The 26,393-nt window shown below is 38.5% G+C and overlaps 3 protein-coding genes across 7 annotated transcripts in view; 1 reads left to right on the forward strand and 2 right to left on the reverse strand.

Annotated features, from left to right (window-relative positions):
* Positions 1-526: 526 nt before the first annotated feature.
* On the reverse strand, positions 527-18,315 carry LOC121237256 (protein TIC236, chloroplastic-like). Of its 2 annotated transcripts, none has more exons than XM_041133922.1 (13): positions 18,188-18,315; positions 16,381-16,521; positions 7,905-7,967; positions 7,434-7,664; positions 7,248-7,331; positions 5,990-6,147; positions 4,284-4,785; positions 3,364-3,534; positions 3,162-3,221; positions 2,626-2,748; positions 1,454-1,728; positions 882-947; positions 527-683 (listed from the first exon to the last, which is right to left on the reverse strand). In XM_041133922.1, the coding sequence occupies exons 2-11, from the start codon at positions 16,387-16,389 to the stop codon at positions 1,699-1,701; spliced, it is 1,431 nt and encodes a 476-aa protein (XP_040989856.1). In that variant the 5' UTR covers positions 16,390-16,521; positions 18,188-18,315; the 3' UTR covers positions 527-683; positions 882-947; positions 1,454-1,698. The 2 variants fall into 2 exon arrangements, with proteins under 2 accessions (XP_040989856.1, XP_040989857.1); XM_041133923.1 differs by having other exon boundaries at positions 1,454-1,765.
* Positions 18,316-18,835: 520 nt separating this feature from the next.
* Positions 18,836-23,278, reverse strand: LOC121237253 (pentatricopeptide repeat-containing protein At1g09900-like). Of its 4 annotated transcripts, XM_041133916.1 has the most exons (5): positions 23,160-23,278; positions 22,376-22,429; positions 19,807-21,955; positions 19,572-19,715; positions 18,836-19,491 (listed from the first exon to the last, which is right to left on the reverse strand). In XM_041133916.1, exons 2-3 carry the CDS (start codon positions 22,413-22,415, stop codon positions 19,917-19,919), a joined length of 2,079 nt encoding a protein of 692 aa, XP_040989850.1. In that variant the 5' UTR covers positions 22,416-22,429; positions 23,160-23,278; the 3' UTR covers positions 18,836-19,491; positions 19,572-19,715; positions 19,807-19,916. The 4 variants fall into 4 exon arrangements, with proteins under 4 accessions (XP_040989850.1, XP_040989852.1, XP_040989851.1 ...); XM_041133918.1 differs by lacking the exons at positions 22,376-22,429; positions 23,160-23,278 and having other exon boundaries at positions 19,807-19,975; positions 20,078-22,335; XM_041133917.1 differs by lacking the exons at positions 22,376-22,429; positions 23,160-23,278 and having other exon boundaries at positions 19,807-19,987; positions 20,078-22,335.
* Positions 23,279-24,204: 926 nt separating this feature from the next.
* Positions 24,205-26,393, forward strand: part of LOC121237257 (psbP domain-containing protein 5, chloroplastic-like) — a 31,129-nt gene continuing 28,940 nt past the window's right edge. Inside the window, exons 1-7 of the mRNA XM_041133924.1 lie at positions 24,205-24,439; positions 24,534-24,700; positions 24,835-24,943; positions 25,061-25,110; positions 25,297-25,364; positions 25,450-25,548; positions 26,313-26,372. Of these exons, the coding sequence (XP_040989858.1) occupies positions 24,360-24,439; positions 24,534-24,700; positions 24,835-24,943; positions 25,061-25,110; positions 25,297-25,364; positions 25,450-25,548; positions 26,313-26,372 (633 nt within the window). The 5' untranslated portion in view covers positions 24,205-24,359. The remainder of the gene's footprint in view (positions 24,440-24,533; positions 24,701-24,834; positions 24,944-25,060; positions 25,111-25,296; positions 25,365-25,449; positions 25,549-26,312; positions 26,373-26,393) is intronic.

The raw sequence follows: 26,393 nt of genomic DNA on the forward strand, positions 1-26,393 counted from the left end.
GATTCTTCCAACAAACCTCTATCTCCTTAGCAAACCAAACCACCATTCCGCCAGATAGATATAAAGACATAGTATGTTTTCTTCCCTTTTCTGTAATACAGAACACATTACCTCCTTTTCTCCTAATTCAAATACCTTGGATTCTATACGCAAACTCCTATCCATGTCTAAAATAAGAACTGACAAACAACAGAATACAACCAAACTAAAGAAGATGATAAACAACAGGATGATTAGACGTCATTACCAGTGAATACATCAAGGAACACTCTTAATAGCAAGCTGTCGTTGTCTTCCTAAGTTATTACAGCTTTTAGATGTATCTCGAGTAAAAACTATGACTAAAAACTGCTCTGTTTTCAAAAGTAATATTTGCATTGGTTGTAAAATGAGAATGTAAAATGAACCCTCATAATTCCAAACACAGGTTTTTACGCACCCAACATCTTGTGGTCCAGATGGTAATGTAATTTTGGCAGTCTATATTTTTAACCATTTAACTTCATTCAACAAATACATCTATGACATTTGAACAAGCATATAAAGATATCTACCATTGTGTCTCCATTGCCTCCACCACTTGCATCAAGAGACCCATGCCAGCGACCCTTAAGTTCAGCCAAACCTGGAAGACTTACATCTTCAAGAATAACTTCATTGGAAGTGTAATGCCCCCGCATAACCTGAATATTGTACAGACGATATAATGATGAAACCTTGAGTCTTGGGTATCCCTCTACACCATTCATCCTATTTCTAATGAAGGGAGCAATATAAAAGAATTCTACAGGAGAACAATAGAAACAAAGTCTATCTGGTTTTGTGAGAACCAAGCCAGGTCATCAATAATGCAGCTTTGGATAAGAAGTCACATGGAGTACCTCAAGCAGTCCTTGAAGATTTTCAGCATATAATCCCACTGACTGCAAACTCTGAATAAAAAGGTCCTGCATGCAGGGGCCATAAACATGCATAGTCAGAATTCTAATTTTCTTTTTAATACTGAAGAGTTATGATTTATAACAAGCAAAATTACATTTGTAATAGTGAAGGATATTAAAGACTTTAAAAACATAGTAGATCTAGTTACATATTACGAAAAGAATAAGTAAACAATTAGCATCATGCATCCCAATTTGCATCCACAACATCGGGGCAAATCATCTCAAACACAATGCTAAACATTAGTTTTGCTATGTTATGGAAGGGTGACTAATGTTTTGTTCATTTGATACTTCCACTTATGGAGGAAGGGTGTGTTGCAGAACAGAGGACATTGAAATAGATCCAAATGATGGAGAATAACAGTAGTCAGCCATGCTCTGTAAGATAACAACATTTAATGCTTTGTGCCAACATCAAAGCTTAGAAACTTGGAAGTCGATCTCAAACCTATGTGCAGATGATTATTATTATATGTATTCAATTACAACACATTTAAGTAGAATACAACCTTCGATCTGGAACGAACAGCAGGATCCGTGATTCGAGAAAGAAGTCTGGCAAGTGGAAGCACCTCAGCAACCTCAGCAGTAGGGACTTCGAGTCTCATTCTCCATCTTCCCATAGAAGATATGACACTACCCAGATGCCCGGCCATTGCCCTTTTCAGCAAGCCACCCCCTTCCTTGCCAGCAGGGGTACGGTCTCGGGTACCAGGCAAAACATATTCACCTTGAAGCTCGTAACGGCTGTTACTTAGTTCCAGAACAGTTTCTCAACAGTGATCTAATCAACCAGTGCAACATTAGACAGGTCATTCATACTGCCATATATACACGAAGAAATTAATTATATAGGAACTAACGCTCATAACAAATGAACATGATTCGATATAGTTACTTTGCAACCCTCACTTTGTTCCAGAACAATTTTATCATCAGTGTTATAAGAGTAATGTATCATCTTCCAATGTCATTGTTGTAAGACAATACTAATAAGCAATTTTATTTTTGGAAAAACAAGAGTTCCTGAAAATTGTTTATAAATAGAACTATTACTCCTTGAGTTACATAATCTAGGATGATTTTGACACAGCATTAAAGATATCTACTGAACTAAAGACAAAAAAACATAGCATGCATTATTTTTTGAAGGAAATCTCAGAAGAGTTGTCTTTAAACTGAAAATATAACAGCAAGGAAAAACAATCCTTAGCATCAGGGTGTAGAATGCAAAATCTTACTGACCAATGCGATGTAGGCCTACTTTTGAAGCTTAAGATTTGAAATTGGACAGACATCTGATATCAACTACGTGAACAACAGATTACTTCCTTAGCTTGTTTACTTTGTAGGATAGATATTTGAAAACAGGTGGACATCTAAAATTTTGATGTACTGTTTCACCTCTTAAGCAGTTTCTCTTTTGTAATTTTCATCTGTATTATCATATTTGCATTTGGAAGGGGTTAAAGGTGATTAAGGTAAATCCTACAAAATAAGATATCCAAGACTTTTTACATGATAATAGTTGGAGAAGAAGCTAAAGCCATTAGGAAGTGAACCAACAATGTATCCAGCTTACTACAGGACAATGACAATATAGAATTACTATCATCATCTATGGCAATAACAAAAGATCAAGAGGAAGATTCAAGGTAAGAGCTATAGCTCAAGTACTCACAACATCCCCACTCCATCTAGCAGCCACATCTAGGGCTTCTCCTAGCACACCACTGAATTTTGGCCGAAGCACAGATAATACACCATGACCTCTTCTTTTCTGAAGATTAAGCTGAATTTCTGCCTGAAAGTAAAAAACCAGCTACTGGCTGAGTAACAATTTCAATTTCAAATTGCTACTGACAGAGTTAATTAAAATTTTCACCTATAATAGCGTGGAAAGAAGATAAAACACACCACCATTGATAACTACCAGAATCTCAGAACTTAAAAAAAAAAAAAAATACACTTAGGTTATTTATTATCATATTTGCATTTGGAAGGGGTTAGAGATTATAAGTTCATAACCCTTATTAATGCTATATGATCTTGAATTTGGAATATTTTTGACTGGTAAACCCACCTCATTATGATCCAATGCACATTAAAGACGATAAAAGAACAGCAATTGACAGAGAATAATTTTTTTTATAAGTCAAATAAAGCTTCAGACATAAAGAATAAAAATAAAATCAAGAGATAAAGGGGACAACTTACTCTTTGAATTGTTCCCCGTAGTGACACCAACTCCAATTCATCAAGTGGCAGATTCCGTACCTGCAAACAGCTTACACAAAGTCATGAAAAATAAATAACTCATATTCTCATATTATTGTTGCTCTTATATACAAGCAAACCTAATAGCTTGGAAAAGGGAAATAAATTAAATTGCTATAGAAATAACAAAAAGTAGAGGCACCTCCAAGTTAGCAGAATGAAGTGGTTGGAAATAAACATTGGCTCGTAGTTGTCCTTTTTGAAGGGAAAAAGACAGTAATTTTCCATTTTGGGAATTATTTTCACTACCACGCTGCAGTGGCCCTACAACCTCCACTGCAAGGCTTTCATCTGGCCTACCTGAGGCATCCAACTGCATTGCCAGATAGAGTTAAGATTTCAGTATGACTTAGTAAGCAGAGCAGCACAGAAACAAAGAATTTTTTTTTTTCAACGATGCGCGACACACTAACAAATTAGCATATATTTGTGACTGATAATACCTGTCCTCTCACTCTAGCAAATTGCATATAAACAAATTAACAGATGAGTCTACCTAGAACAAATTTCTTAGTGAATCGGTCATGTAGGCACAAAACAGTGGCATATAAGCAGTGTTTCTTCTGCCTTTTTCTCCACAAGGAGATAAAGCTTACCAATACAAAAAAGTAACATTTGCACATCAAGAAGAAAACTATATGGAAAGATGGTTGGATTCTGAAGATGCTCAAGTGTACATGATAATGGTGTGACAATAACAAACCAGTAGCACAAACATGATCAAAACAGTGCTACTAAGGGCTACTTGACATCCCACCATCTGTTAACACAGGCAGTGCCATGTCACCCGCAATAGAACATAACTATTTGATTCCTTGGGGCTGTTGATGTCCCTTGTGACATACCGCAAAACCCACAACTTTCGATGTTAAATAGCTATTAATTTCACACAGAAAGTCAAGAACCTCTTTCAGAAGATAAACTTGTTTATGATACATTACTGGTGTAAGTAACCCAAGGAATATAACATATTTCAACCAATAAAACTAATAGGTGAGGCTCAATTTCTGAAAAGAAAAAACTTGTGTAAAAGTCTCTCTCTCTGTTTTTTTTTTACATTACCTTGATACACCCGCGTGACATGCCCAACTGTCCCGCCAGCTGAGGTGCTAGAATCAGCTGATTCAGCTTGAGACCAGAAATTAAAATGTCACCAACAAGACTATCTGTTTTTCCATTATCTTGCATTTCCACAGGTTGCATATTTGTAATACTACTAGACTTGAAAACCTTTCCCTGAAACTTAATCTTTCCGGTTGCTTTCAAATGCATGGGTCTTGGACAGTCAAAATTATAAGAAGATAGTAAACTAAAAAACTCAAAACCACGCATGCGTAAATCTAACTCAACCCCATCAATACTAAATGGCATGACACTATTTGCATGAAACTCTTTTCTGTTGAGCCAGTATTCATCAAGATAGGATGTCTGAATATTCGTGAACAAGTCAAAAGCAACAGATGAAGAATCAACTTTGATGTAGTTATGTGAAATTATGATATGTCCTCGAGCATCACTGAAGGAACCTTCAGCCGTTGGAGCAACCCATTTAATGTCAAACCTCCTGCATTAAAAAATAACAATGAACAAGCCAACCTGAAGTATTATCAACATCCATAAAATGTAAACATTAGGTAAGCTAAAATTTGGTCCCTCTATGTTTAAATTTGTCATTAATTTAATGACTGCAATTTCAATTTTAAAAACGTCAACCCTGAAGTTCAGCATCATCAATTTGGTTTTCTTGTCAATTCCCACTAGCACAAGGGAAACGAAAAACCAAGATTTGCTTTTCTTTTTTTTTTTTTTTTTTTTTTTTGGGGTGGGGGGGAGAAAGATATATATGCACTCTCTCGATCCTTCCCAATTTGAACTGGGTCAATGAAATAAATGACCAAATACATAGATTAAAGTGAAGAAATAGATGTAGTAATAGCACCTGTAAAAAATGACCCATTACTGCTTCTCTGTAATTATTTTATTTTTCTATTTCAAAACTTGTCTGCTCTATCTCCCCCCCCCCCCCCCCCCCCCCCCCCCCCCCCCAATCCGCTTGTCATCTTACCCCATATCTACTCCTCCCTTCCCTGTGCTCTCCTTTTGTTCTCTTTCTCCTTTTTCTTTGTAATTTCTCCACTGCATTGAAATCAGACTTGAAACACCAAACCTATCCTTTCTCTTAATTTTTCCATCTGCTATTCACTTCTCAAACCCACAAACAACCAAACACAGAAACCCCTCACACTTGCTGACAAACATGGTGGCACAGAAGGCAACAATGTGAACAATTGCAAAGATGGAGATCACCCACATATTGCCTCAGTGGCACCAAGAGCCATACTTGAAGAAGCATATCCTCTAGCCTTGGAGAGTTCAGGAAGATCTGCGAGTATAGGGTGGTGTTGGAGGTGGAGAGGGCATGATTTGGTTATGGGTCAAACTAGTCGGTGAGTGAAAGGGTGGAAGTTGGGCTTACGTGGGGAGAGAAAGCAAAAAGATGGGAATGAAAAACACATCTAAAGGCAGTAAATTAAGGGAAAATGACAAAAGAATCAGACTGACTGATTCCAAACTCTCCGGTTGGCATTGCTAAATTTGAAATTATTACAACCAACTCGACAAAAATCCCAAATTTAGAGGGACCGAGTTACAGTTTGGCTTAAAAACTAGTGCATAGAACTTATAGCCAACAGCACAGGATTTTTTTTAAAGAAAAATGGCATGGGAACAATTTAATCAACAAAAAATTAAAAGCCTAAGAATCTTACGGCCTCAAAGGAGATCCAGACAATTTCGTTTCTCCATTTAAATCCCCGAATTTGAGTGGCATCAGATGAAGATACCCAGGTATATAACGGTGCATGATATTATCGAAAGACATATTTCCAGAGAAATTCACATCTATTGCTGCATCATCCACCTCACCCTGCAAAAACAGAGTATTCTACATAAAAAAGAAATAAACTTGATTAAAGGAAAAAAAAAACTCAAGTGAATAATCACCACAGATTCCAAACAACAATTTCCCAATAACTAGTCAGGTGACTTGACTAAAGTTAAGACATGTTACTTTACACCCATGTCTAGTCGGACTATAGAGAAATGACTTCCATCCAAAATGGGTCTAAAAAGGGTGTAGAAGCCATATAAAACACAGTATGATCGCGTAACAACCCAAGGAAAACCCAAGCAATGTCTAGGTCCATACTCCAAAAGGACTAGTCAATGTTATAATTAAAGCCACTTGAAATTATTATGAAGGGCATGAATTTCTCCTTGCCAAGTAATGTGGGATCCCACTCAACCCCTTATAATCAATTCGAGGCAGTACAATTTCCCCTTGTAATCCTGATGTCCTCATCAGGCTATTCCATCATAGGTGGTGGCTCAAGTCACACACTTCTAGTTGGGATTGACTTTGTACCATTTGTACGACTCAAGGAAGGCTAAAGTCATCTAGACCCATACTCCAATAGAACTAATCAGTATCATAATTGGAGCCACTTAAAATCATTATAAAGGATGAACTCCTTCCCAAGCTACTTGGAGTCCCTTCGCCACCTTTCTTATAATCAATCCGGGACATTACAGATCGGGTCACGATAAAGCCCTAGAGAAGATCCTCTTTTGAAACCCATTAAAGGGAAAAAATGAGTTGCCTTGCCAACCAAATATGACAATCAGAAGTAATGGCAAATAAATAAAATCAATCCATGGATACAGAAAGCGGCGGACTGAGGAGAAACAGTTAAGTCTCTACTCCTCATCAATTGGTGAAACTGACTGCAAATCCATGCATTTGTTAATTCATAAACAAGCACAATAGGCTATTTCTTGATAAGAAATATCCTATTGTACTTTTTGAACAAATACATGGATTTTTAAAAGATCTATTATCAGACTTGTTAATAGACAAGTTACTGCTGATTACTATATTACCGATCAAAAAAATTGACAAGTATTTGTACTTGTTAATTAATAAATGCATGAATTAACAAGTAGGCTATTTCATAAGCAGTCAGATACCTCTGGGCAAATCCATGCATTCCCTGCCCCTCGAATTTCACCTCCATCCATGAGGCTAGCTCTAATTCCATACAAGTCAGCAACCTATCATATGTGAAGAAATTTACAGGATCTATTATCATACTTGCATAGAAAAGAAGTTACCCCTTTTTTGTAAATTTGCTTACCATCCCTGACATTACTTACACAATTATCAGTGTTAAAAGTGAAATTGGCCGATAAATATGAAAATGGAACACGGTCAAAAGCTGCCACTGCACCAGCTTCTTTGCTTTTCAACATTACTTCATAGGCAGAGGATGCAGGAAAATCAGACACTGAATGAGATATCTTCCTAGAAACCATTCCACTTCCCACAAATATAGGAGCATCCAGTGGGCCTTGACAGTTGAATACAGCAGTTACCGAACCGGCCAACTGCAGCACATACAGAAAGAAATGGAGATGAAAACAAAGTTGACTGGTTAGGATGAACTAGTATGCCTGTATTCCTTGCAAGATAAAAAGACAACAAAAACAAAAAACGCAAATCACTTAAGTTTGATTAAGAGAAAGATAAACTAGAGCATATACCATGGATATATAGTACATACACCCTATATTTAAGCATCGGCACTTTTAGATATTAGACCAAATGGAAAATGAAATCACATTTACCAGGAACAATAAAGGCTTCATCTTGAAAGTTTTCATCAGGGCATTTACTTCAACACATGGAACCTGAACATAAAAGTACACAGATTATTAGTTGGATACCATATTCATTAGAAAATGACAGAAAAATGAGCTATTTTAAGCTCAAGCAATGCCTTGATTTGGGAATATGATTCTGTTCAAATCGGCGAGTTCATGGATATGGGCCCTTGACCTAGAGATCCACCATATATCCACTGCTAGACATAAGAATGCATGCACACAAGCAAAAAGTAAACTTATGTGGACCTTCTTATGTTTTTCCACACTCCAATTCCATAAGGACCGCTCGCTTCATTAGAACACCCTCTACCCCATGTACTAACATACTTAACTTCCACCACCAATCACCATAAGTGCCATAGACATTTGCCCAACAAAGCATGATTGAATGCCAGCAAAGTTCTAACTCCCAACCCTCTTGAATAAACCGGAGTACAAATCTTGGGCCAGCTAACTAAATGAAACTTGCATTTCTCACCAACTCCAACCCATTAGAAATCCCTCTGAAAATACTCTATACGGTTGGCCACACCAACAGGAACAGGGAATAGAGGCATAGCAAGTGGGCAAATTAAATAATGTCGTTTCCACCGTACAAATCGACATTCTAAGAATCAAAGTCCTAACAACCTTATTTTTTGTGTTATATAACATAGTAATTATCCTTTTGAGATTGGGGCAGATGGCCAAGTGTGCTAAGAATATTTCTAGTAGAACGTCTTTCAAAATCCCTGGAGAGGTAATTGAACAAACATCGAATAAAATAATACCTGAGGGATCACAAGCAGCTGCATATTTATTCCATAAGGACCTAACCATTATCTTATCTTTACATCAAACAAACCGGTAGATATAAATACTTATTTTCAGAAGAGATCAGACAAAACTAATAATAAAACCAGAACCATGAGCAAGAATTGTAAAGTTCAAGTTACAGCAGCATGTATTGACCACCGAAAAGCCATAACAAGTTTCATGTCAACACAAATTTGCAGCATCTAATTATTCACCTGATAAAATTACTTCACATATATGGAAACTGATTATTTATTAACTGAAGTATTAATATATATGCCAGAGCCTAAAGCAACATTAGATGTGAACAATGAACCAATGAATTTTTCTGGCATGAGTTGAATTTTAGACTAGGTGTTTAGGATGTTGACCTCTAGGCGTTTGAAGGTGGAATCGAAGACCTTCATTTTTTCAAAGGAGGGAGGAAATTATTTTCGAATTTCCGAGAGGAGCAGAAGGATGGTTAAGTTTGTTTCTCTTAGAGTGCCGGTGTTGTCATGGGTGACAAAGGTGTTGGAGGATTGGTCGGCACACCCTTGGCGTGATGGGTTTTTCAGAAAGTTGCAGGAGGGTAATGGAGTTGTGATTATTCAGCGTCATGCTATTTCGAGGGGTATTTTTTGTCATTGGTTGAGTATGGGAATGGGAGCAAAAGGGGCTCTTTGTTTATTCCTTAAGGTTTACATGGTAGAGGTTGGGAAGAATTCGTGTTTTTCATGCGTTCGATGGCTGGTTCTGAAGTCTTTGTTCAAGAAGAAGAAAACAAAGTCCAATACGCTTAGGCTATCGATGTTCAAGAACGGCATGGGAAGGGGCCAAGCGGCATGTCGTTAGCGGGAAGGGTCTTCCTCCCAAACGGTGCATCATTTACGTCGGTCTTGAAGAAACCGGTATGTCCTCCGGCAGGTAATAGTTTTAATGGTACGGAGGGTGATGGTCGGAGGAAGGGGAAGGTGATTGGTGGTGAAGTTCAGAATGAACGGCAGTTCTCTTCACATGCTGACAAATGGCATCATAAGGAGGCTTGTGGGGTTGGCGGTTCGCATTCTGTGTGTATCCCGTCAGTGGGGGAAGTCGAAGGGATGTTGTGGGCAGCTAGAGCTAAGCTGTCGTGTGTTCTGGAAAAGATAATTGACTTGATGAATAAAATTGATTCAGGCTTGGGCTTGGTTATGGGCTTATAGCGTTTTGAAGGGCCCTAGTCACTTAAGTTCCTCCTCTAAAGCATATGGGCCCCAGACTGCAGCTGGTTGGGGCGATGGGCCGTGTTTGAAAGACAATGTTGGAGGCGGGCTTGAAGCATGTTTCTCTATCATGGTGGGTCAAAGCCCACTTTGGGTCCTCTCCCTTGGACTCGATCGCAAATACAACTCAAATGTCGTTAGCAATTGCTCAGGGGACCCCCCCCTCCCCCACCGGTGACCCTCTTCCTTTTCCAACGCTAATGGTCAATGCTCATCCTGGTCCCTCTTCCTTGGGCACGAACGCACATTTGACTCGGACGTCGCCGGTTGTTGCTCATGGGATCCTCCGTCGTCACAGAACTTGTCACCGAAAGCCAGTGACTCTCTTCCTATGCCAACGCTGAAGGTCAATGCTCATCTTGGTGCCTCCTCCTCGAGCACGAACATGTATTAGTCTCAAACATCGCCAGCGATTGCTCAAGGGACCTCTCTGTCGTCACATAATTTGTCTTCGGTGTCCCTCTTCCTATGTCAGAGCCAATGGTTAAAGCTCATCCTGGTGCCTCTTCCTCGGGCACAAACGTGAATAGGTCTCAGTCGTCGCCAGTGGTTGCCCAGGGAACCTCTCCATCGTCACAGAACATGTTGCCAGTCGTCGGCGACCCCCTAGCTCCTTCGCAAGCGTCGATCTCTGTTTTGCATGGCCTCTCATCTCACCCAGATTGTAACCAACTGCACACCTATGTCTCTGGTGTTGTCATGGATGACGATTCTGAGAGGGTGTCTACTCAGATTATCGATGAGGAGGATTTTTCCTTTGTGTACAAATGAGGACGCAGATTTGGTGATTTTGGATGTTGAGTCTAATGATGAGCATGATTTGTAGTTGGTGTGCAGGGGGTCTGGTGTGGAAGATATGGGGGATGAGTCTAGTCCCATCTACTCTCTGCCACCGGCTCACCCTTGGGCTGGTTTACATTCTGATTGGGTTTTACAGAAGGTGGATGAAATCCATGACTGTGTAGGGATTTCTTGTGAGGATTTTGAAAAAAATTTAAAACTCTTCTCATTGCTATTAAGGCGAGACAGCCTCTTTTGGCTAGATCCTTTTCAAAAAAGAAAGAGAGCTTACGAGATTGTCATGCACTATCAATTATGATGTAAGAGAAGGTAGTGCAAACAATGGTAGGCAAAAAGACAGGGCAATTAACAGTGATTTATGAAGCCGAATATCCTTTCTTGGAATGTATGGGGGTTGAACCCCCCGTGCAAACGTCTTCGAGTAAGAAATCTGATTCGGGAAAGTAGACATCATTTGTTTGCAGGAACCAAATTGAAGTTCATTGATAGAAACATTATCAGAAGTTTGTGGGGATGTTCATATGTTGGATGGGTCTAGCTAGCCTCTTAGGGGGCTTCGGGGGGTATTATTTTGATGTGGGACAAGAGAGTTTAACTCTGGTGGATGAGTATGTTGGAGAATTTCTTGTGGCTTGCTCTTTCTTGAATGTAAATGATGGTTTCAAGTGGGCTTTCGCTCGTGTGTATGGGCCCAATGTTGATAAGGACAGGATATTCCTTTGGGATGAGATTACTGGCTTGTGCAATTGGTGGGAGGGCCCGTGGTGTATTGGAGGAGATTTTAACATCACTCGATTTCCGAGTGAAAGGTCGGGGGATTCCAACATTGGCCCAGCCATGGTTGATTTTTCTGATTTAATCTTTGATGTGGGCTTGGTTGATTTACCTTTGGCAGGGGGTGATTTCACTTGGTCGAATGGAAGGGCATGGTCTAGGCTGGAAAGATTTCTTGTTTCTCCCTCTTGGGAGGTGCATTTTCCTGAATTATGTAAAAAACGCTTGCCTAGATTATGCTCTGATCATTTTTCCATCCTTCTTGATTGTGGGGGTATTCATAAGGGGCAGAGATATTTTAAATTCGAGAACATGTGGCTCAAAGTTGATGGTTTTTTAGATAAGGTGAGAGCATGGTGGTCCTCTTATCAGTTGTCGGGTACACCCAGCTTTGTCTTAACTGGAAAACTCAAAGCTTTGAAGAATGACTTGAATAAATGGAAAGAGGAGGTGCTTGGGAACATTGGGGATCAAATAAAGTCTCTTTTCGAGGAGTTGCAAGCATTTGTTGAAAAAGAGGCTGTAGGGGTTCTCTCGATTGATGAGAAGGTAAGTAAACTCAGTATTGCTTCTAATCTGAAAAAAAAAAAAAAAAATTACTCTTATGGAGGAGATTTCATGGCGACAAAAGTCTAGGGCTTTTTTTCTTTTTTTTATAAGTAATCTAGGGCTCTTTGGTTGAAGGAATGAGACAAGTGCACCAAATTCTTTCATAGATACTAATTCTCAAAAAAGAAATAATGCAATTGAGGTGCTCCACTCGGATGTTAGTGTTCTTACAGGTCATTCAACTATTTTTTTTTTATAAGTAAACGGTAGTATAAATAAGAATAGGCCAAGCCCAGGTATACAAGGTGGAATACAAGAGAAAGGACCTATCTAGTTGCTAAAAAAGAAAGAAGAAAATCATGTACAGTTAGGCCATTAAAATCTACAGCACTAGCCCACAGAAGTAAGGAGCGGTAAAATAAAATTCTAAGATCCTCGATTGTCCGCTCCTTATCATCAAATGTCCGCTCATTACGCTCCCGCCATATGCACCACATAATACAAATAGGAACCATCTTCCACACAGCTTTGATTTGTAGAGCACCACCCGGCATTACCCAACAAGCCAATAACTCTACCACTGTAGCAGGCATGACCCAAGTCAACCCTATTCGAATGAACACATCGCTCCACAGTGCTCTAGCTGTCTCACAGTGTAGCATAAGATGATCCACTGTCTCGCCAGCTTTCTTGCACATACAACACCAATCTAGAATAATAACCCGGTGCTTCCGCAGATTGTCAGTGGTCAAAATCTTACCCAAAGCCGCTGTCCAAGTGAAAAATAGTGCTTTTGGAGGTGCCTTATTCCTCCACAAACCTTTCCAAGGAAAATGCGTGTTTGGAAGCTTAGTAAGGGACTTATAGAAGGAGCGAACTGAAAAAACACCCTTACCTGCCGGATTCCACCACAGCTTATCTTCTCTCAAACCAAACATCCTCGTAGAGTACACTCGACTGAAAAAGGCCTCAACACTGTTAAGTTCCCAGTCATGTATTGCTCTACTAAAGATGACATTTCAATGGAGTTGATCCCCTGAACGAACCATGAGATCTGCCACAGAAGCCTCTTGATCACATGCCACACGAAAAACGGAAGGGAATGCATCTGCTAGAGCCTCCTCCCCACACCAAATGTCTCTCCAAAATTTTATATAAGTGCCCTCCCCCACCAAAAATTTAGTATGACGAGAAAACACCCCCCAACCACGTCGTATGTGCTTCCAAACCCCCACCCCATAGGACCCATTCCCCTCTCTAGTACACCACTCCCCTCCCATCTTACCATATTTGCAATCAACCACTAATTTCCATAAAGCTTCTGGTTCCACATTGTATCTCCAAAGCCATTTCCCAAGCAATGCCTGATTAAAAGTTCTCAAATTCTTTATCCCCAATCCACTTGAAGGAATTGATCTGCATACCTTATCCCAACTGACTAGATGAAACTTGAATTCATCTCCCATCCCACTCCATAAGAAATCCCGATAAAGTTTTTCAATTTGCGCCACCACACTAGCTGGAATTGGAAATAAAGATAGAAAGTAAGTTGGTAGGTTAGAGAGAGTACTCTTGATAAGAGTCACCCGGCCTCTTTTCGACAAATACAGTCTCTTCCACCCAACCAATTTTCACTCTATTTTCTCAATAACTGTGTTCCAAATAGACAAAGCCCGTGAAGCAGCCCCCAATGGTAACCCCAAATAAGTCATAGGAAGAGAAGCGACCTTGCATTCAACTATTAAGTATCACATTATCCTTTTTTATGAAAAACTTCTTACGGAGCAATTTCCCAAAGTTGATGAGCTTGTGTTTGATTCAATTGACCAGCCTAGTGCAGTTTGGTTGGAAAGAATGTTTGAAGAGGAGGAGGTGCTTAATACGATAAGAGGTTTGAGCAAAGATAAAGCGGCGGGACCCGACAACTTTTCCATGGCATTTTTCAGGCATGTTGGGACATCGTCAGGGAGGACATCATGAAGGTTTTTCTTGAATTTCACTCTTTTTATGAAATTTGAGAAAAGCCTTAATGCTACGTTCATTGCACTTATCCCTAAAAAAGTTGGGTCCGTAGAGGTGAAGGACTTTTGACCCATCAGTCTTGTTAGTGGTGTGTACAAGATTATCTCGAAGGTGCTTCATAACCGTTTGAGTTTGTTTATGGGGAAGATCATCACAAAATCTCAAAATGCCTTTGTCAAGGGTAGACAAATCCTTGACTCCGTTCTCATTGCTAATGAATGCAAAGAGAGTAGAATTAGAGACGGAGTTCCAGGCATCCTTTGCAAATTGGATATGGAGAAGGCTTTTGACCATGTCAATTAAGATTTTTTTTATATAAATCCTTGGTAGGCATTGGTTTTGGGGAAAAATGGTGCAAGTGGATGAAGTATTGCATTTCTTCAGCTAGATTTTCAGTTTTGGTTAATGGCACTCCAACTGGTTTTTTTTTATAGCTCCTGGGGATTGAGACAAGGGGATCTTTTGTCCCCCATTCTCTTTGTTTTAGTTATGGATGTGTTAAGTAGAATGTTGAAGGCGGCGGTGGATAGGGGTTTTATCTCGGGCTTCTCGGTGGGCAATTCCGTCCATGGCAGCATGCAGATGATACCTTGATCCTGTGTGAGCCAAATTCTAATCAGATCCGTTCTATGAGGGCTCTTATTTTGTTATGTTTTGAAGCTGCATCTGGTTTAAAAGTCAATTTGTCCAAATCTGAAATGGTCCTCGTAGGTTTGGTCAATAATCTAGGGGATTTGGCTGATATCTTGGGATGTAAGGTGTCTTTTTTGCCTATGAAATATCTGGTTCTTCCCTTGGGGGCACCTTTTAAATCTAAGGAATTTGGGATGGGGTTTTAGAGAAAATTGAAAGTAGGTTGGCTGGCTGGAAAAGGATCTACTTGTCCAAAGGTGGTAGAATCACCTTAATCAAGAGTCCTTTATCAAATATCCCAACCTATTTCCTATTTTTATTCCCTTTGCCTACAGGAGTGGCTAATAGAATAGAAAGGATATTCCGTGACTTCTTGTCGGGTGAATTGGAGGATGAGAAGAAATTCCACTTTATCAAGTGGGATAAGATTTGCTCTCCTTTATATTCGGGAGGTTTGGGGATTAGACAGCTGAAAACTTTCAATAAGGCACTTTTAGGGAAATGGTGGTGGAGGTATCACCAAGAAGGAGATGCTCTTTGGAGGATTGTTATTGATGCCAAATATGGGAGTATTTGGGGAGATTGGTGCTCAAATGAGGTTAGGGGGGCTTATGGAGTGGAAGTGTGGAAATTCATTCGCAATGGATGGAGGGAGTTCTTCAGAAATTTCAGATTTGAAGTGGGTAGGGGTAATCGGATCAGCTCCTGACATGATTTATGGTGTGGTGACATGGCCTTGAAGATTGTTTTCCCTTCCCTCTTTAGAATTGCTTTGGATAAAGGCGCCTCTGCAGCTGATTGCATGAGCAACATTGCTGGTCTTATTCAGTGGTCAGGAGATGCCTAAGATTGGGAGGTGGGGGTTATCACTGATTTTTACAGTTTGCTCTATGACTTAAATTTAAAATCTGGAGGGGAGGACAGATTAATTTGGAATCAGCTTGGTAATAAAAAATTTTTGGTTGGATCTTTGTACAAAGTCTTGGTGCCACATTTTTCTAGTGATTTTTTCCCTTGAAAAAATATTTGGAGATGCAAGGTGCCTCTCAAGGTCCGATTCTTCGGGTGGTTGGCTGCTCATGGGAAAATACTTACTATTGATAAACTGAGAAAGCGTGGAATCATTGTAATAGATTGGTGTTTTATGTGTAAAAGGTGTGGAGAATCGGTGGATCACCTTCTTCTTCATTGTGATGTGTCGAGGGCTTTGTGGGATGAGGTCTTTGTCAAGTCTGGAATTTCTTGGGTGATGCCTAAGAGTGTAGGGAATCTTTTGGCCTGTTGGAGAGGGATTCAAGGAAATCATCAAACAGCAGCTGTTTGGAAGATGATTCCTCTGTCTTATGTGGTGTATTTGGAATGAGAAGAATGGATGCTGTTTCGATAATAGAGAACACTCGGTGGATGGGATTAGGGCCTTCTTTTTTCATACTTTGTTGCTTGGGGCTTCGGTTTTGTAATAGATGGATTTAGTTCCATTGACTTTCGTGCTGCTTTTCAGCTTTAGTTTGTAATTAGGTTTTTTCTCTTGTATACTTCTTGTGTACTTGGGCTATGCCTAATTTCGTGGTTTTTAATAAATTTCTTACTTATAAAAAAAAACAAGATGCAAGAATTACCTGGCACATTAGATGGAATTCTCCTTCCTCGGGATGAATGCCAAAATCTCCTGATGCTTCCAAAGGAACACTACCAAACCGACCACTTGCATCATGTACAAATATTCATTGACCGCGGAAACTTAAATTTGCTGCAATGTCCTGCATTAGAGAAATGAAGAATACATCATAATACTTTCCAGCTTGTAAAAGGAATTAGCTTTCAAAGTTCACACTCGGCATAGTAGTATCAAATATATCGGTATAACCATGAAACCCGAGGGGGGAACAATCATAATGACAACCATGAAGCAATTAAACCAGACCAACTCAGATTAAATGAAACAAATATAGGAAATCAATGTACTGTTGAAGCATAGTATGAAGATGGTCTGCAACAACTCAATAAAATAAATTGGGTTAGGTTAGAGGAGTAGTAAGTCCGTTTATTTGTTAACCCAGAGCCATTATGCCTTTAATCCCAGCACCAGTCGAAAATCTTTCTGAGCTTCCTCCACTTTCAGCCAATTTCTTCACATTCTCTTAAATTACTGCACTTATGGCTTCTCCAGAACTGCATAAATGCCTTTCTCTAACCTTCATATAAAAGAGAGACACTAAACTAAAAGAAAATTTGAAAGCCCAACATCTGGTAAATAAGATTTTATTGATCGTGCGAATTGGCAAAAAAAAAGCAAAAAATATATATATTACCTTACAGAAAAGTGCAAAAAATTTCTGCCAACCTGCTGATTTTTAAACAACGAAATCTTTAAAACTCCCATACAAGGCAAATTCCATAATCTAAAACCCAGCTATTAACCAACCAAGGACTCAAAAAGGGAAGTTTAACACTTCAACGGACCGAACTATTTAGTCCATGATTTCCTTGTTTCTTTTTCCAGTTCCTGACATGTAATAGCAGTTTTTGTACACTGCCTGTGTACTTGGCTTTGCCTTGTTACTTGTCTCAATAAAAATTTTCTCAAAAAAGGGACCGAACAATTTAATCAGAGAAGCAAAAGACGTCAAATTTTTTTTCTCTATGGACTGCATATATCTTATCTTCCAGCCCAAAATAAAGCACAATCTCTTTTGGCAGCTCAACCTTCATAGCAATAATTATGCCAATTCTGCTAAAAAAATCTGTTCAGCTGATCACAATTCCCCCTTTTATCAGTAGATGTGTTTAGGATGAAAGTATGGCATCTCAGTGAATCATCCTTAATAGATTTTTTCTGAACTTAAATCAACAAATATGAATGATTATGCAAGACAAAATGACCCTTAGGAGTTCCCTGCTGAGTACAAATCAACGGGCACTCGTGAAAAGCCCATCTATCAAAGTCAAAAGTTACAAACACGACCACAAAATACAAGCAGCATCATAAAAGATGTGAAGTGACACCACATCTAAACTTCTCTACCTACTAAAAGGTTACACTTGATCCCAATCGTTGCTGATATAAAGAGCATCAATATATGCTTATGAAGTTCTAATGTTGTTCCGGAAGAGATGTTGCTTCATGCTACAACCTCTAACCTGAATGTCACCTCCAGGCACCCATGAAAGTCCTCACACCAACACTTCACTCAAAAAGCAGATTATCAATAGCATAAATTCTGTAGTTCACCTTGACAAAAGCCATAGGACAAGATATCCATAAAAAAAAGGTATCAACATCAAGAGCCTGCCACATATCAAATATAGTTGTATGGCTAACAAGCAACAATGAGATGCTAAACATATGATACAGCGGTATTTTGCAAAAGTACTTCCAATGAGTTCCAACAAGAAGAGATTACAACAAATTAAACTAGGACATACAGAAAATGATGATGGAGCATCAAATATATGAAAGGCCAATCCCGTCACGTCAAGTTGCCCGTAAAGATTTGGAAACGTTTCTCCTCTTGACATGCACAAGTGAACCTGAAAACAGAGATGTGATCCACATTGTAACTTAAATTGGACTAGCAAATGGGATAAGATGCAATCAAAGATTAACTCAAAGAACTAACTACATCAATTTATATTGAGAAAGAGAAAAGGATAACCAAACAAAATCCTCGTGCAAGTAAATATCAATATTCTTTTTTTTATATACATAAAATAAAAATAAATAAAAAAACAAACACCTTAATCTTAGGCACAGCCCAAGTACATGGACATATACAAGAGAGAACACCTAGTTAAGAAATAGAAGTAAGAACAAATACCAGTATTTTCAGTATAAGTTGAGGGCCAAATGGCAATCTCATGTCATGTAAGTTCTTAGTACCGCCCAAGCAGAATGGACAAGTTTATTGAACAATTTGTTGACTTGGTCTTACCAAAACCTGAACTACTAAACTGAAATGAGGCTTAAGCTTGTGATGTAGGGCAAAAATTTCCAAATCCTGAAACCGTCAAGTTACCGAAGCATTTCCAAGAATAATGTGGAACATTGGATGTTAGTGAACAGGGGGCTCCCATTGTGTATGCTGCATGCTTTATTCACATAGAATGTTTATGTTCTGTCGATACAAACTGTACAACTCTTGTTTTTTTTTTTTTTTTTTTCTTGTTAACGCGACAAAGACTGACAAAAAAAGGGGAAGGGGGGGGGGGGGATACAAAGAACCGCAGCGGAACCAAGTGATAAAAATGAGTAAAATACAGAAGAGGAGAGCTATTCAATTAGGCAGCTGATCAGTCATTCCTCGGTATGCCAGCATCTCTCCGAGTGTTCAAACGCCATTGTTGATATCTTGGGCAGAATGCTCAAGTGCGGCTCTTTGCTCAGGTGCCAACTCGTGGGAAGTATAGCTAGCTTAAATTTTATCCTCGAATCACCCCTGTTAGCAGGCTCTTTTACTAGTCACATTCCCTATCTGTCAACGACAAGCTCATAACCAGCGCTTACAATGCCAGTTCACTGGAAGTGATCAATTAGGGCCATCAGTGTGGTTAGATTACCCTTGTTCCCTCCCAGTCCCCCAGCCTAACGACACTTTGGCTCACAATTAGGTCGTTGACATCTCTTTTGTATACATCATGGAGTTTCTCATCACTCACAAACACCAGGTCTGCTGGGAGCTGTTTTTTTCCATCCAGGCTCTAGCACTAGTCGTTGGTAATTATAGCATACCCTGTGATGTCAGACCGAGCTCCATCAGTTGAATATGGAAAAAAGACATGGATGGAAAAAGATTTAGAAGAAAACACATACCCATTATTGGCATCAACCACTCCTTGAAATCTTCATTTTCCTTGTTGATCCAGAGTACAGCTCGGCAAGCTCTCCACAGGTGGCGGTTTCTTTGGCATGTGAATGTGAACTTTATAAACCGGTCCATTGGTTTTATTCTCAAAACTATAAAAACATAATGATTAAACATTTTAAAAAGTAACACGATGAAAACCCCTACATCATAAAACACATATGGATGAAGTGTCCTGCATACCTGATTAAACGTTTGATCTTCTTGGCAATTCAGATAATGTGAGAGTAGTGAGCTCCAAGAGTATGATTAATGAAATTCTTATCATGCCATGCCGAGTTTCTTCCTTTAAATTATCTCATAATCACAATCCCTAGAAGCTTCCTGACTTCAGGATATTTCTTCATCCAACCTTTTGACATTGCTTGGTTCAGAATTCCAAGCGTTACCTCATTAGGTTGACACCCTTCCATTACCATAGTTTTCAATAACGAGATGAAGCCACAAACCTTACCGCTTTGGAGCATTGCATTCAATAGGATACTGTAAATTGCAATACTTGGAGTAAGCCCATTCTCTCGCATCTGATCCATCATCTGGAGAGCAATTGATATCTTCCCATCCCTACAAAGGCCATAAATGATGGACCCATAGGTATAGGCATCTGGCTTTAGCCCTTGGGTATACATTTCCTTGAACAATTGGTCCACCAGCATGTTAAGATCCTCCCTTATGGAAGCACGCATAAGAATATTATATGAAATCGTATCAGGAACATACCCGGAGTTCTTAAGATATTTAAAAATCCGGAGGGCAGTTCCAAGTAACCCACTCTTGCAGAGTTTGTCCATTAGCATATTAAAAGTGATTATAGTTGGAGTTTGGCCATTACAGATCATGTACTCCATTAAATTCAACCATTCTGAAAATCTTCCCACTGTACAGAAATACTGAATCAAGCAAGTTAAACTAACAACATTAAGCTCAACCCCTTCATACTCCATACGAAACAATATCCTCTTAATCACCGAAGAGTTTTCCTGTTTGCATGCTGCAGACAAAATAGTATTGAAGGAAACTACATCTGGTCCATTTCTTTCATTTCTTTCCCACTCAAAACGATCCAAGAGCTCCAAAGCTTCTTCAGTGCTATTCTCTCTACAAAAACCTTTCAGAATTGTGTTATAAGACACATTACTTGGAATAAAACCACCTTCTGCCATACCCTTCAACAGAGATAATGCCTCTCTTGACCTATTCTCACAACATAAATAATGGAAGTATATATTATATACAGCAACATCCAGTGTATGGCTCCTTGAAATCACATCAAGCAATATTTTGTGAGCAACCCCTCTTTTGCCTGCTTTTAACATGCCTCCAGCCAAGGCAGCATATGTGTGTGGATTGGGTGAAAATCCCTTTCTGTCAATCACCTGAATGAGCTCACAAATCTCTCCAACTCTATCTTGATGGCAAAGTTCACGGAGAATTACATTATATGCAATCATATCTGGATCACATCCTTCCCTTTCCATCCTACCCAAGTAGGCAAATGCCTCCTCAATCCTCCCAGCCTCACAAAGAAACTTAATTATGATAGTGTATGTCCTGATATTTGCCTTAAAACCATCAATATGCATCACATTTAAACAATGAAAAAGATCTTCTCCTAAACCTTCTCTACCAAATCCATACATTAAAGCAGTATAAGAGCATACATTCTGTACATTACCCTTCTTATTCATCAAACAAAATAATCCCAATGCTCTATTGCTCTGACCAGACTTACACAAAGCCCATAGAATAAGATTATAACTATATACACTACAAAAATAACCCTTACCCAGGAGAACAGATAACACTGAACATGCCTCACCAATCATCCCAGCTTTGGTGAGCAGAGAAACCAACAAGTTCAAAGCGGGTTCGGTTGGCAAAAATTCCAACTTCACCATTAACTGAAACACGCCAAGTGAACAATCCAAACTCCCCAACATAAGTGATTTTTTCAAAATTTTTGACAATGATGTAAATGACGGTTTAAACCCACTTCCACACATCTCTTTGGCAATAAACAATGCGTCTTTCAACTTACAAAGAGATAACATCCTATTAAGAAGCATATTGAAGGTTAAGGCATTAGGGGGTGGCCCAAATCTTTTCATCCCAATATAGACCTCAAGCAACTCTTCCAACAATTCGTTTCGTGATTTCAAATAGCAGTACATCAAAGCATTGCAATCAGACACGGTAGGTTTCCCAGGTACATTTCCCATGGAAATCAAAATTTCCAGAGCTTTTCTAAAGTAGCCTGACGTGGCATAATTCTGCATTCTACGATGTAACTCAATGTAATCACTGTCACTGGCCTTGCTGTCTTCAATAAAATCTACAGTTCTAAGAGCACAGGACGAAGAAAAATTCACGAAGAAACGAACAAATCTGCAAATTCTGTGCGGATAACTAACAGCAGGAATTATACAAAGCAGCATTGCAATGCAAAGAAGAAGTACAGCTTTGGAACCGAAATAGCAGAAAGAAAGCTATATGGATAAACGGATTGCAGTGGAACTGCATGGAGTGAAATTTATGGATTTCGTTTGGTCGCAGAGAAAAGCACTGAAAAGAAAAGAAACGAAAGTTCCAAAAAGCCTTCAATTTATTGCATCGATTTCTTAAACGAAAATCTGAACGAAAAAATATCCTAACCTAATCCTGAGAGTTGGATTAGGCACACTTATGTGCGTAGAGGTTTTGAATTTTCATTCAGCCAAGTGTAAAAAATGAAACTTTTCTCTCTTTTCGTTTCCTTTTCTCGGCAACCAAGAGGAGCCACGAAAATTTTCCATGGGAGAATGGAAATGTTACAAGCCGGCCAGCTGAGAGGATCACACGGTGGGGAAGGGCACGGCGGCGTGAAGATTGGAAGTGAACCCTAAGCTAGTGAAGTTACCGACAAGAAGAAGAAGTGTGTGTGTTCTGTGTTTGTTTGAGTCAGAGTGCATGAACTCAACTAGTTGTCTTCGGCGATGGGCTGGGTTGTGTATTACTCGGGGTGTGTTAGGCTTCGTTTGAATCATCATTCTATCTCAATTCATCTCAACTTATCATTATAATTTTTTCAAATTTCAATACAAATATAATAAAAAATTTAACTTTTTTAAATTTCAAAATAAAAATAATTTTAAAAAATAATATTTTAACAATATTTTATCATTTCAACTCATTTCAACATCTAAACACAACCTTAGTATTAGTTGAGTCGTGGGCTGCAGTTAGCCAGCGTGGGCTTGAGTGTTATTAGGCCCTTTATGTTATTGCTCGTGTGTCTTTAATGATTCTGAATCTGTGTAAAAGGCCCGTGTGCATGGGTCTGTTTGTTTCAGCTTTAGTCCGTATGTAAGGCCCTCGTGACCCATTAGAGAGTCCTTTTATGTCTGAAAACTGAACCTGATAGAGCATGAAAACTTTAATAAAAAATCATATTTCTTATCTCTAAGTGTGGAGGCGCTTTCTCTCGAAGAAAGCACTATAATTTTTCCTCATCTATTCTACTATTCTCTACATCCATTATCAGCATTGGTACAAGAAATTATAACTTCGGACATGTAGGGTAGATAAGCCCTAGGATGCCGCCATTGAAGAACAAGAGCCTTCAAGGTGAGGGTTTTAGATGAAAGAACGGTGTCGTTAAGAATAGCAGGTCAGGTGATAGTTCAGGTCTTCGACACCTTGTATTCGAGTCGCCCTGAAAAGGTAACGTTAATCGGGTAGGGCCGACCTACGCCTTGTCTACGATCACGCAAGATTGGGCCGACGGCTTGGACATTGAATTATTTAGAGCTAGCCATTGTAAGTCTAAATTTAGTCAAAATTTAAAGTTTTGCTAAATTCAAAATTTTTAAAGAGATTAATTTATATTGGATATATTATTTTAAAGTTAAAATAACAATATAATATTTTTTTTTATTTTTTTTATATTTTACAAATACACTTCATATATTAATTAATAATTTAATTTTTACTATTCAAACAAATTATTTAACATGAAGAATAACGGAAGAGAAAAGAAGAGAAAGGGAATACTTTTTAATAAAATATTTTTTTGGTTGGTGAATAGTAACTCACCAAATATGACTTGTTTTCCATTTACTGTAGTTCATAACTTAATTTGAAGTGATTTGACTAGTCTAATGCAGTTGATTTTGAAAAACTTTAGGTGGGATTTAGATAGTGAGATAAGATGAGATGAGATGGTTTTAGATGAAAGTTGAAAGTTGAATAAAATATTGTTAGGATATTATTTTTTAATATTATTGTTTTGGTATTTGAAAAAGTTGAATTATTTATTATATTTTATGTGGGAATTTAGAAAAGTTGTAATGATAAAATGAGATAAAATGATTCTTGAATCCAATTCGAGAAGTCAAAATTTTGACTTGACTTGCATTTGACTAATCTAATACCAATGCTCTTAGATAGCTTGTGTAAATGTCATAAAATTAATTTAAAAAATTAATTTTTTTATGTAAATTTCTATTTCTTCATTTATATTGAAATATCATTTATCTTTGTTAAGTTTTATTTTTTTTTTTATTTTTTTTATACTCAAACAAACGAACTGCAGAGAACTAAACAGACGAACTGTAGAGAAAACCAAAGCCATCTACCAAATATCTCCACGGTCTGAGCAAGTGCAAAAACTAGGATGGGTGCTCTTGCTCTTGCTCCTCCCCTGCGCAATCCTAGTGGATGAGTTGACAAAGTTACCAGAAAGAAAAAATAGAGGATCCATGAAAATGGTTCTTCTCTCTCCTTCTCCTTTTCTCTTCACAACCAACCACCCTTTTCTTCTACACCACCTCTGTTTCAGGTACTTTCTTTCCCCGAGTTACTGGTGTGGATGCATGTATGTAGTAAAGTATGCATGTTTTGTGTGTATTAAATGTTTCTATGTTGGCAATCAGAAACCAGACCAGAACTACGCTCGACCACAAGAAATGTAGAATACGCGAGAAACTACAGATTTGTGCGTGTGATACTTTTGAATCCATTACGGAAAATGGGTTCTCCAGACGAGATTTGGTGCTCTTCGGCCTCTCTTATTCATTATCTTTAGTTTTCCCGTCTTTAGGTACACTTTGTTTGCACTTAATGGGCTCTTTATTTCTTATTTTATTCAAGACTGGTTCTGTTTGTTTTTGGACGTTTTATATATACATCGAGAAATACTGCTAAATCCTCGAAATTTGCTCTGTTCTCTTGCAGGTTCTCATGCAGACAAGGAGTTGAAAATGGTTTCACTGGTCGATGATATAAATGTTTATTCTTATTTGTACCCAGTTGAGTTGCCATCTAAAAAGTTCCTCTTCAAATGGTAGGTCTTCTGCATAAAAAGATTATAATTTTATACGTTGTTCATTCAAAAAACAATTATGCATGTCATTCATTATTTGATTTACAGGAACCTGACTCTTTTAAATGTATGTTAAAGGGTGGAATCTAGGAAGCTAGAACGCTATTCATCAGCTGCACCACTATCTCGTAAGTTTGGCTATCTTACTCTGCAGTAGGATTGATGATAATCATTCTGCAGCAGCTCTAGTGTTCAAGTTTTACCTAGCGCAATTCGATTTTTCCGATCACTCGAGAACTGTTATACAGAATAACATGAAGCAATGAAGATCACCCATGTGGTACTAACCATATATTGTTTTGATTGTGAAACAGCTGATGCCCGCCTACGCATTGTGTCAGAGCGTTTTGACATTATTGATAACCTCATCATATCTGTCTCGGTAACTTTTGATATAAGAATGTACTTTCTAAGTCGAATCCCTTTCAATTTTGTCTCAAGGTTTATGTTTTTATCCTTTGGTTCAGATAGGTCCCCCAAATTCACAGTTTATAAAAACAAAGGACAAGAGGACATGGACTGTAAAAGACGTTGCTGACTCTGTTTTGTCAGACAAGTCTACCTTGGTAATTGGCTCTGCCAGTCTCATATGGTCTCATATGCACTAGATCTTCAGTTTTAGGAAGAGTATTTGGTGGGTTTACTACTTTGTTGAGAACCATTATAAAACCTTGAAGTTTTATGGGGCAACTTCAGTTCTTTTGGACGCATTTACTAGGCTAGATTTTGTCCCAAATATCAAATAGGATTCAAAACCTAAGAGATGAGAGATTACCGACCTGCCAATTTGAAAAGGAATTACATACTAATTGACTATGGGCTTGACGGTATGTGCGTGCATAACAAGGTGTTTCAAGATATCAAAGGTAAAAAGCTGTAAAAATCACGAGGGAAACACACACACACTGCTTACAAGTTTTATTGGCTGGATGAAAAGAACAACAAGGGAGATCATTCATTGCATTGGTGCTTCTGCTGTAGTATTCCCTTCTAAAAGCATGACTCCTTGGAAGTCAATTCTAATTTGAAGAAACTTGCTACTATACTTTGCAGTGAGTCACCTCAAGTCAGCACATAGCTGAGAGCTCAGTTCTTGATGCAAATTCTAGTGAAGTGATCTCTCAAACTTTACTTCTTTTATTCATCGATTATTGACCTCAACATAAGTAAAAACTCTAGTACTTAGATGGCCAAACGCATCATTGTATCTATTTTATGTACTTGTATACATATAGGATACATCCATGCGCCCAATCAAACATGCACATGTGTGCATGTTTTTGCGACTTAATTTATATATGTAGAACTTGATCACAGTTGCTTGTTCCAGATTGATGGGGAGCCATACTGGTACTATGAGTACCTTGTTCGCAAATCGCCTACCAAAATTGTAAGTGATTATAGCTTCAGT

The sequence above is a fragment of the Juglans microcarpa x Juglans regia genome, chromosome 6S (genome assembly GCF_004785595.1).
Source record: "Juglans microcarpa x Juglans regia isolate MS1-56 chromosome 6S, Jm3101_v1.0, whole genome shotgun sequence".
Taxonomy (NCBI): Eukaryota; Viridiplantae; Streptophyta; class Magnoliopsida; order Fagales; family Juglandaceae; genus Juglans; species Juglans microcarpa x Juglans regia.